The sequence below is a fragment of the Punica granatum genome, chromosome 2 (genome assembly GCF_007655135.1).
Source record: "Punica granatum isolate Tunisia-2019 chromosome 2, ASM765513v2, whole genome shotgun sequence".
Lineage (NCBI taxonomy): Eukaryota > Viridiplantae > Streptophyta > Magnoliopsida > Myrtales > Lythraceae > Punica > Punica granatum.
Genome location: NC_045128.1, coordinates 14,561,022 through 14,572,690, shown reverse-complemented (window position 1 = coordinate 14,572,690; position 11,669 = coordinate 14,561,022). Strand labels below are relative to the sequence as shown.

The window sequence follows — 11,669 nt, the reverse complement described above, 5'->3', positions numbered from 1 at the left end:
AGGTCATTTCCGATGCCATTGATTTGAGGATTTTTGGATATATATATATATATATATATATAAAATATTTCCGATTCCATTTCTCTTCTCTAATGCATTTGGTACCACATGGATGCTGTCAACATTGAATTGAGCAAACTTTACATGCAACGTAGGAATTTGAAATCCATTAAAAACAAGACTAGATACAAATCCGTTCAGGATTATATAAGCATATATTACTGTGATCTCAAGGAAATAAAATCAAGACAGAAAAAAGGTGAAATATACACTAATCACAATCTCAAGGAATTTGCTCCAGTGGTAATGAGGATATCAATAACTAGTCCATCCCAAATCAAAACCCTTTGAGCAATTGCCAGTCCAATAGGCTCAACTTACCCGTCTCATACACTACACGGAGTTCACGAGGTCCGATGATTAATCGGGGATACCCCAATTACAATTACAAAGAATAAAAAACAAAAGAAAGTATATACTAATTCCAGGAGCAAAGTAATAATATAGAGAAAACTATCAAATGATACATCTTTTTGTCCACAACCCTCAATTTGATACATGAAAAATTTTTGTCATCAATTTCATACGAAACGTTCGATTTCGTTTATTAAAATGCCTAAAATAATATAGTTTTTAATCTACATTTTTAAAAATAAATATCATTACAACCTCGTTTTGAGCATTTTGATAGACGGAAACGAATATTGTGTATAAAATTGATGACAAAATTTTTTCATGTATCAAATTGAGAATTAGGAACAATATGGTGCGTCAATTTGATAGTTTTTTCAATAATATTTGTATTTTTTTTAATATCGTTTTCTCCCTCTACTTGTCCTCGTTTTTGCCTCTCTCTCTCTCTCTCTCCCCGTGGGAAATGTCTGCTCTTTTGGCTCTGTCTCTGCGTCCACAGCTCCATTAACGTCCCCTCCTTCTGATACTCTGCAACTCTCACTGCTCTGGGGGCTCCAAAGGAGGAGCCTTTTGTTTCCATTCCAGTAGGGCGGTTGCTGGCTTTGACCCGAATGGACGCAGGCGCACAGTACAACCCTAGGACCGTGGAGGAGGTCTTCAGGGACTTCAAGGGCCGCCGCGCCGGCATGATCAAAGCCCTCACCACTGGTCTCTTTCTTCGCATGCTTGCTCACTCACTCACTCACTCTTCTCGCCTTCTATTTCCCCAATTTCCCCCACTCTCTCTGCGTTTTCTCTGAATTCTTGCATTTCGCAGTAGTTGCTGATAATTATTGTTCGCCCTCCCCTTGCAGATGTTGAGGAATTCTACCAGCAGTGTGATCCGGGTTAGGGTTTTCACTTTCTTGAATTTTTTGGCTTCTAACTTGTCGTCATCGTCGTCTTCTTCTTCTTTTCATAAATTAAATTTTCAATTTTGGGTAAAAGTTTGAATCCTAATGAACTCCTTTATTTAGTTAATCTGAGGGTAGTGGTTTCTTTTTTCTTTGAATTACTTGGGAGAAAATCATCTCTAAGCGATAAATTGTTGTTTGCATTTGGTGAATTGTGTTAAAGTTTGCTCCTTTTGGCTGCACTGCTATATGAGTACCATATATGCATACAATGTGCTTAGATGAACTTTAGTTTGTATCCCGCGACAATGCAAGTAAGTGGGTTCGACGAGCTTAGTAAATATTTATCCAGAAAAGAAAAGGGGGGAAAGGCTTAGTAATTAAAAGGTTTCCTGACTTTATCAGTTGGGTGGTGCTTTTTCTCCTCCTTTTGGCTTGATCAGTGACAAGCAATAGTTATTATTATAATCTGCAATAACTTCGGGTTTTTTGTTTATCTTGTTCGATGCTCGACTTAGGAATTATCGGTGGCCATCTTATGCATTTAGAATTTTTATAGTTTCACTAAGATTTTATTCATATTTGGTTCCTCTTGCTACAGATCTCTCTGTCAGGGTCAGGGCCGTCCATCAGTTATGTTGATATTCATGTTTAGATGCTGTCCTCTGGCAATTACATTTTCCTATCATGATAACCTCTCTTGATCTTGAAACGCTACGTGATTTGAGGTTCTAGGAAAAGCTTCTCATTTTATTCGTCTGAGTACAAGCTGTCTTTAATATAGAAAAGCCTCTAATCCTTGCAACTCATTCTTCAGCTGATGCAATTTGAATCGACTTACTGTTTTATGAATTAGTCGGTGCTTGCAGGCCTAACGTACTTTCTATGAAAAAAGGTGACTTTCTTATGCATACCTGTACTTTCACCTGGAGTTTTCTTGTCATTTTCCAGTCATTTCTTTTGAATGAATCGAGCTGATTATGCATATTCTTTGAGCTGCTTAACTAAGATGTCGAATGACAGCAGTGTTGGTATTCTAGTAAAATATAGCTTAGCATACAAGCCGGTTATACTGAGGAGTTGCTGGTCTAATTCATAATGCCAATCTGAAATTATTCAAAATAGAGCTTGTAGTTTGCTCATAATTTTATTAAGGATTTATAGAGAGGCGGAGAGAGATAGAGACATTCTTAGTTCTTGTTAGAGAGGAGGAGAGAGATAGAGACACTGTTAGTTCTTGTTTAGGAGGTTTTCGCTGCTAGTGGACTGATTTTTCCACGCATATACATCTATATCTTTCTTTTGTTGAAAACTGTGCTAATTTATCTTTTATCCGTATACTGGGTTTTTTTCCTATGTGTTCCAGAGAAGGAAAATCTCTGCCTCTATGGATATCCAAATGAGACATGGGAAGTTAATTTGCCCGCTGAAGAGGTGCCCCCAGAGCTGCCCGAGCCTGCTTTAGGCATCAATTTTGCAAGAGATGGGATGCAGGAGAAGGACTGGCTGTCCTTAGTTGCTGTTCATAGTGACGCATGGTTGTTGGCTGTGGCATTCTACTTTGGTGCCAGATTTGGTTTTGATAAGGCTGACAGGTTTGTTATTCATCGTGGCTGTGGTTTATCTGTGCTTGTGATTTCTGGATTTAGTATCTTGGGGACTTACTACATTTCTCTTATGCAGGAAGCGTCTTTTTAGCATGGTTAATGATTTGCCTACAATATTTGAAGTTGTAACTGGAATTGCAAAGAAACTGCCGAAGGAGAAGTCATCTGTTTCTAATCACAGTAGCAGCAAATCAAAGTCAAGCTCAAAAGGGGTAAGAGATTCTTCTTTTATCTTTCTTCTGAAGCCGTCAACTAATGTGCCTTTGGCTGTATTTGGCTGATTTTGTTTTAAGGATGCCTCTATGATGCCACCAGACTTTCTAGGACGTAATGCGTTCTAATGGCTACCTAGCAAGCGTGCATATTCCCTTAATAGAACCCATCTGACGTTGTAGTACTCCACTGTTTTCTATGAGGAGCTTTGGCTCATTTTGCTTTTCAGATGTTTAGAATTTATGTGGACTTTCAGAGATTGTTATTAATCTGGCAACATCCCTGAGTTGATGGTTTTGTTCACCAGTCTCAGTTTTGGAACATTTTATGTTTGCCATTGTTGGCAAGATTTATCCATAAATATTTGAAAGTAGAGTTGTTTATTAGTTATTTAGAAAGCCTTTCTGAATGATCAGCATATATCTGGTTTTTGCATTTGTTCTTGATAAATAAGGGTTTAGGGTGGAACAAATGTCAAGTCCTGTATGGAGTCAAATGAATGTTCATTGTGTGGCTTAGCTACTAGAATATGTAGAAGATCTTTTAGCATATACTTATAGTCCAGAGCGAGGGATGGAGGGATCATCAAGTGTGCACTATGTGCTTGAGTAGAGGGTGAGGGAAAATGTGGTGTTACAGTTTCTAATTTTTGAAATCTACTTTTTGGTTATGGAATGCTTGCTTGCTATGAATATGCCTGCAAATCCACACTCATGACTTTACAATCACGCAATTGGAAAAACAGAGATCGTCGGAGTCAGGCAAGGACTCAAAGGCAATGCAGTCAAAGGAAGAGGATGAGGGCCTAGACGAGGAAGAGGAGGAGGAGCACGGGGACACCTTGTGTGGGGCCTGCGGGGAGAACTATGCTGCAGACGAGTTTTGGATCTGCTGCGACATCTGCGAGAAGTGGTTCCACGGGAAGTGCGTGAAAATAACTCCTGCCCGAGCAGAGCACATCAAGCAGTACAAATGTCCCTCCTGCAGCAACAAGAGGGTTCGGCCTTGACAATAAATGAAAGTAAAGGAAAAGGGGAAGAAGGGACGGGTAGGTCTTGGTCACCCCCAAATGTAATTCTGTGTTAATTGGAGGAACTAAACTAACTCTTTTAGTGGTTGGGTAGTTTTCATTTTGTGCTTGTCGTGTAGGAAACACTTGATGGACCGAAACACTTTTGGCATTCTCGGATGCTACTGCCTTTAGATATATATGTAGTTTAACGATCCCTGAGGTTTTGTCTGTATTCTTTTCTATTCGTATTGTTGCTTTCAGCTTCCATGTTATTTCTGGCATGTTGGTTGATGGACGCTGCGAGAGGCAGAATGTTTGATGGTATAGGATTTTTTGGCCGCTTGATTCGGGTATGTGATGAGAAATTTATTAGATGTTATATATATTTCAAAAGATTTTGAAAGTTAGATAGAAAATTACGAGTCTATACATAATATATAATGATCGAAACTATTAATCAGGTTTTGCCACGTGTAATTTATGGCTTTTCCATCTTCTATCATCTGTCGCCAAGCATTGTAATATGTTGCCATGTGTCGAAGTTTTTATGTGGGTTTTATCATGTGCTATCATTTGTTGAAGTGTCTTAATTATATAATTACTATTTCTAAAAAAAAAACACACACACATTGATCTCTCCCTGGCACAGCCAAAGTCTTTAATTGCATAGCAATTGATTTAAAAAAAAAAAGATTCATCTTCAAATTGCTATTTAGAAATAATTGTTTACCCTTAATTACAAATATTACTTACATAAACAATTGATAAAAAAAATATCATTTCCGAACTCCTTAATACAAAAACAATTGCTATTCTAAAAAAAGTTATTCACTTTAATTACATGAACTTACTTATTCGAATCTATCTATGGAGGTGGCATTACATAGAGGAAGCTGAGCTAGTGCTCTTGATTGGCAGTAACACAGTGTCATTGGTCCCAAATTGCAGCAAATCGAAGGTGGGAGGGTTCTCTATTGTCGGATTCCTCCTTGAGTTGTGGACTCGAGTTTTGCCTGTTTCTTTATTGCGTAGGAAGCTTCTTGTTTTCTCTTTCTGCATTGGAAGCTGACAAATTGCTTAAGAAATTCCTACTGGTTTGCAGGTGGTGGTCTGTGGTCCCGAGTTTGTTCCCTCCATTCCTTTTATAATCTTCGAAATTATGAAGGATACTGTAAGTAAATCAATGTTTTGCTTGATGAAGAAAATATTTGAATGAAGAGAACTGCCAACTGAATCCATTATTTAATGCTTGAACAAGGGAACATAGTTTGGCTTAATTCTTCACCATGGTGATGCATTTCAAGCCTGCTGTGAGATATTTGGGAGGTCAAAGAACCATATTAGCTAAAGACTGGGATAATATGTTGTGGTTTGAACTAAGAGGAATATTGGATAACTTTGGTTATAAAGAACAGAAAAAGATGTGATATGGCTATAAAGAACTGAAGAAGATGTAGTATGTAGTCCCTCAAAAGTTGAGAGGCTAGTCCGAGAGAAATGAATACAAATATAGAAGTTTCGGAGATGACTGAGTTTGGGATAAAATATGAGATGACATATGTTTATGTTGAAGCTGATAGGAAAGACTCCGATGATTATCACTCGTGGAGAAATGACGATGGTGATCATGTTGTAGATGGTGTTCTTCATGTTGATGGTGATGCTGATATTAATGATGTTGACTGGTTGGTTGAGGGTGGAGAAGATGATGATGATGACGACGATGATATTGATTATTGTCCACTCGCAGAAGGAAAGGAAAGTGATGCTTATTCAAGTAATGATGATGAGTATAACAAGTTTGTTTAAAGTCAGAGAATGAAGAAGAGCCAGAGAAATAGAGCAAGGCAGGGGCAGATAGACTAGAGCAGGGACAGAGCACAAGAAGGATATGAGAGTGAGGAGCATGTTGATTTTAGTGATGAGTCATTCCCAATATAAGTGATGGTGAGGGACGAAGCAGTAAGAGGCTTAAGGGGCTTCAGGTCTTCAAAGCCAAGTGTGCAATGGCCAGCTTAAAGTTTGTAAAAGGCTTGATGTTTGAGAGTCCTACTCAGTTTAGGAATGCTCAGAAAAATTATGCCATTTATAATGACTTTTCTCTATGTTTCTTAAAGTCAGGGGAGAACAAGATAGAGGCAATTTGCAAAGCAAACTACCCATTGAGAATATATGCTATCTGGGCCCTGAAGAGAGAGCCATTTCAAGTTAAAACGTTGACTGATTATACTCATGTAGTAGGGATCCAAGGAATAATCAACTTACGTATGATTGGCTAGCCAAACACTTTTTATAGAAGTTTTGAATGAATATGGATTTCAAGGTTTCAGATTTAATGCGAGAAGTTAACTAGAAGTTTGGGGTTATAGTTTCAAAGGCCACTTGTTATAGAACCATGTCACTTGTGGGGAAGATGCTTCAAGGGACTATATATGAGCACTATCACCTGCCGCCCTCTTATGTGGCAGAGTTGAATAAGGTATACAAGAACATCACATTTGATCCTTGTATTTGACAGAGGGACAACTAACTCACTTGTTAGGTTTTAAGAGATTTTATGTATGTTTTGATTCCTTAAGGAGGGGATTTCTAGAAGGGTGTAGACCAGTGATTAGTTTAGATGGATGTTAGGAGTACTATTGTGGCAATGTTTGAGAACACAGTGGCTGAAATGAGAGTGCTGAATGCGGAGGGGATTGATGTCCGCAAGTTCTGTCGTGCATATATTAATGAATGGCCCAAGTATGATGTGTTTGACTACAATATATGAGAGTGTTTTAATAATTTCATTTTGCTTGCTAGGAGTAAGCCTATCATAGATATGATGGAAAACATTAGAATTGCAATGATGCAGAGGATAACTAATAATAGAGATAAGTGTAGGGCCTCCGCTGATGAGCTTCGCCCTAGGATAAGAAAGGTGCTTGAGAAAAATACTTTTAGCTCTAGGTTCTGTGAGCCCACATATGTGGACATTCAACATTCGAGGTTGGCCACTTTGGGAATAGATTTATTGTGAACTTACTTGCCAGGACCTACACTTGTAGAAAGTGGAATTTGATAGGAATTCCATACCTCCATGCTATTAGCTGCACTAATAGATTGACGGAGACCCCTGAAAACTATGTCAATGAGATGCAGAAGAAAGAAATATACCTCAAAACCTATGCACAACCCTTGAAGCCATTGAACATGAAGAAAGTATGGGGCAAGCCGCAAGGAGATCCATTATTCCCTCCCAATGTGAAAAAACAACCAAGGAGGCCAAAGAAAAAGAGAAAGAAGTACATTAGTGAGCAAGAACCAGAACCTAGTGGTGATAAATTATCAAGGAAAGGAACGGAGATGAAGTACAGCGTATGTTACTAGTATGATCATAACAGACGGACATGCCTAGAAAGACACTCTGAAACAGCTCCCGAAGTAAGTTATTTCTTGGTTATTTCATTAAAATTCAAGTTACTTCTAGTTTTACTTAAAGTAAGGCCCACTGAACAAGTGGACCAAAACATCGACAGTCAAGTGGACTAGAACATGGGAAGCCATGTTATCACTAAACATGGGAAAACTTCTGGATTTGGGGGCATTGTAGAGCAATCTGACCAAAGCAAGGGCAACCAAGCTACCCGAGATTAGGGTACCCTTCAATAGAGCAGCATGACCAAAATGGGGGTAGTAAAGAGAGGGAACATAGAGCTAAGGCAATCACAATCAGTGGAGATTCAGGCCATAGTACAAGTAATAGCCTTCAATTTATGGAGGCAGGCCAAACCTATAGGTTTTGGCTTTTATTTATATAATCATTTTTCTTGTAAATATACTAGTATTATTAAAGTGATTCCATTTACAAATTCGAAGGAGTGAAACATCTCAAGCAAACAGGAAAGGAGAACTCACATTGGAGACACTTATACATAGAGAAATAGCACAAGCCTACAAAAGGTTAGGAATCCTACATGGTGAAAGTAGACTGAATTATATTCATGTAAGTGTAGCTGAATAAACACTATAAGTGTGTGTGTATATATATATATATATATATATTATAAAACTTATTGGATGATATTTATGTGCTTGTATATGCTGTTTTAGATGCTTGGTGAGCATATGAGGGTATACAGAGGGAGGCATGGAGGACAGTGCAGCAGTCCAAAAACAAGCAGGAGCTCAAGTGCAAAAGAATAAACAACAATAACAAACTCACATACATAACAATTTGTAGAGTAACCGGCAGAGAGATGTGCATCAAGAGCAACAGTAGAGGCCGAGAACCAGAGCACAACATAAATGATGGAACGTGCTATTGACCAGCAAAACAGAAAGCAGACTGCCCTCTTATTGGTACAATTATTGCTGATAAGTTTGGTCTTGTAGCTTGTTATTTTGGTTAGAACGGAATTTGGATAGTTTGGTGTCATCTTGTTAGAAAATGGTCATTTCAGTTAAATTAGTGACAGATTGTCATTTTGGTTAGAAATGTTGGAAGATTCTTATTTTGGTCTCTCTAGTTTTCACCATGTGTCACCAAACGTTGTCATGTGTGCATGTTCCCATGTGGGTTCTAATTTGAGCTTCCTTTCAGCGGCCAAGTGAGGAAGATGACCGCCGTATATCAACAATGGTGGTTGGGATATGGCCACCAGTGCTCGAGGTTTTCTCCTTTTCTCTCTTCGAGCTCGAAGGCGAGGGATTTGAGGGTAGACAGCAGCACGGAACTTCAACGAGAGGAAAAGGGAGTGGTGGGAGAGGTAGAGAGAGGGGGAAAGGAGTCACCGACCTCATAGACCACCGAGCTTTACCATAACTTTAATTAAATAGGCAGGATCGAAAAAAGCAGGAGTTGGAGGGGTCTCTTCCTCTATGAGCTTTCTTTTGCTTTGAATGTAGGAAAATTTTAGTGGAGATAGAAAGGAGAGTACGATAGCAGCTCACTTTATATTTTTCTTTTGTATTTTTTTTTTTCAGTTATTGAAGATGAAAAAATAAAGATGTATTCAACCTTAAATCCCTCATTTTTTAACTAATTAGATTATTAAATTACATATATTTGTAAATTATTAATAATCTTTCTCAAATTCGGTCCAATCCATTGAACTTAGTTGACCTAAAAAACCCATTAACCCATGACTTAACCGGTTCAACTTTCGTTCTAATTTTAAAAACTATGGTAGGGATGTACTTCTACAAGCACCTCTTCCATATGCTTCATAATTTCAACGAGTTTTGCCTCTTAAAATTGAGAGAACGCTAAATCACATAAAGATAAAAGTAGAGAAACAAATAAAAGTTCTACCTCTGCTACAAAGAATAACATATTATTGGTTCGAATATCATCCACTATGTCCTAAAATACCCTCTGCCAGTGATTCTTCCACTTCACCTTCTTGACAACTTCTTCGACTCTGGGACACTTACACCCTCTGCCAATCACTCCTTGGCTGCTTGCAAAATTTGTGGTGCCATTTGAAATAAAAGGAAGAAAACAAATGTCATCTTTTCAATCTTAGAAGATTTCAATTAGATTGAATTTTGCCTCTCTTATAGTTGCATTGATACCTTTGTTTTAGTAGTTTCTCTAATATTGATGGTTCTAATGGCATCATAAGATCCCTCTTGGCATCTTTTTTATTCATTATTAAACTATGTAATTTTATCAAGAACCTCCTCATTGGGAGAATCAACATTTGCATTGCATACAACTAACATTAAATAGTTACAAACCAAAAAAAAATTAAACCAAAATCTAATTTTAACATATATCTCTTCAATCTTAGAAAAAATAGTGTTGCTATGCTCTATGAAACTGGACAATTACTATTGAACTTTGATCCACTTATTTTCCCGGATGCACTTATCATCACATGCCATGTCAATTCATATTAAGTTGGTGTCATTATAGCAAAAGTATACTTTAATATAAAAAAAATGTCAACATGTTGTCAAAATGCGCATGACAACCTTTTTTGTCAAAATGTATCAAAGTATTGTCACGGTCTTTTTACATGCCTTTTTCCTTTTTCGCCTCACTCTCCTTCCTATAAGCACCCAAGCAACTTTGTACCAGTTAGCCTTAACTCTTAGCATAAAGTATGTTGCCAATTGAAACTAAAAAAAAATGTACAAAGTTAAGATCATATTTTTCTCATTTAGTATATATACCCTGAATGCCAATGAAGGATTTGATTCGTAATAATACTAGAATTGATGACCAAAAAATCTTATTCCTTTATAAGAAACAAACGAATGACTCGAAGTGACATATTATATTCTTATCTTGAAAAAAGAATCAACCTTTTAATCCATAGAGACTTGGTAAAACTGATACTTGAAAAAGGCAAAATTAAAGCACACATGATATATAGTTGTCACACGGCGTGATTTTTGGGCATCCGCCATCAACTTATTACTTAAGTGTTCTATTAGTTCACATTGCCTGAGACTCAATCGGGATTGGAGTCGCCACTATACCGTTTTATTTGGCTGATGAGCCACCTAAGTCGCCTCGGGGTCAGGATACTAATCGCATGAGGATTTAAGTTTGACTCGGTCTTTCTAACCAGAGAAATAAGTTTGGGGAATTTGTTAGAGATATGTCTGCAAGCCAAAAACTTGCTCTTTTCGGTACCCTCTTGAGCTCCTACTAGTTGTAACACTTTTTATCATTTATAGCCAAGTTATTTAATCCTACGGTTGAGTGGATTTGCGAATGTACAAGGAATTTAAAGAATGAATTACAGACTCCGCACGATATACATGCTTAAATAATTATACAATCCGACTCTTGAATAACGGGCTACACATTCAGACCAAGAAAGATAAATGGACCATATATTTAGGCCAACATACATACATGGACCATATATTCATGCGAAGTATTCACCCAATGGGCCAAGTGGCGCCTAAAGCCCGAAAAGGAAATATGGGCCTATGCCCCTAACCTAGAAAATTTCTAAATTAATTTCCTATATCTACTAATTTTTATTCACGGTTTTCCGATTTATGTCTGATTTTATCAACAAAGTCTTGTTTACATGAATTATCCAATTAATTTTCAAATTCTACAAAAATGATCTTAATCCCTCAAGGTCAATTTGACCTTTCATTTAGATCCTAAGACTCAATTAATTAGTTAATTATTCTTAATCACCGTGACATGTGTCAATACACATGATTACCCCTTTTAACCGATTTACACTCAAAAGACCGAATTATTATTCCAATTAATCCAAGTGGTTGACTTTAATCATGTTGAGGAAACCCCAAGTCCTAATGATACACCCTCAAGATCACGAAGACCTTCATAGGTCCTAAGACTCCTAATTAAATCACTAATTAGCCCAAACCCATGAATTAGGCAAAGTATACATAATTATTACAAATTAACTTACAATTTTCACAGTTTGACCAATTTTGACTCGAATAATCACATACAACTTCGGTCATACACTCAATCCTGACTACTTACACTTAATCAAACCTAAGGACACTCAATTAGACTCGATTGGACTATGATTCATAAGGCTGAAACAC

At 37.4% G+C, this 11,669-nt stretch overlaps 1 protein-coding gene across 3 annotated transcripts; it reads left to right on the top strand.

Annotated features, from left to right (window-relative positions):
* The first annotated feature begins 829 nt into the window (after positions 1 to 829).
* Positions 830 to 4,484, top strand: LOC116196136 (PHD finger protein ALFIN-LIKE 4-like). 3 transcript variants are annotated; one of them, XM_031525714.1, is made up of 6 exons: positions 844 to 1,122; positions 1,269 to 1,301; positions 2,164 to 2,202; positions 2,674 to 2,902; positions 2,991 to 3,126; positions 3,873 to 4,484. In XM_031525714.1, the coding sequence occupies exons 1-6, from the start codon at positions 1,026 to 1,028 to the stop codon at positions 4,134 to 4,136; spliced, it is 798 nt and encodes a 265-aa protein (XP_031381574.1). In that variant the 5' UTR covers positions 844 to 1,025; the 3' UTR covers positions 4,137 to 4,484. The 3 variants fall into 3 exon arrangements, with proteins under 3 accessions (XP_031381575.1, XP_031381574.1, XP_031381576.1); XM_031525716.1 differs by having other exon boundaries at positions 1,029 to 1,122; positions 2,125 to 2,202; XM_031525715.1 differs by lacking the exon at positions 2,164 to 2,202 and having other exon boundaries at positions 830 to 1,122.
* The last annotated feature ends 7,185 nt before the right edge of the window (positions 4,485 to 11,669 follow it).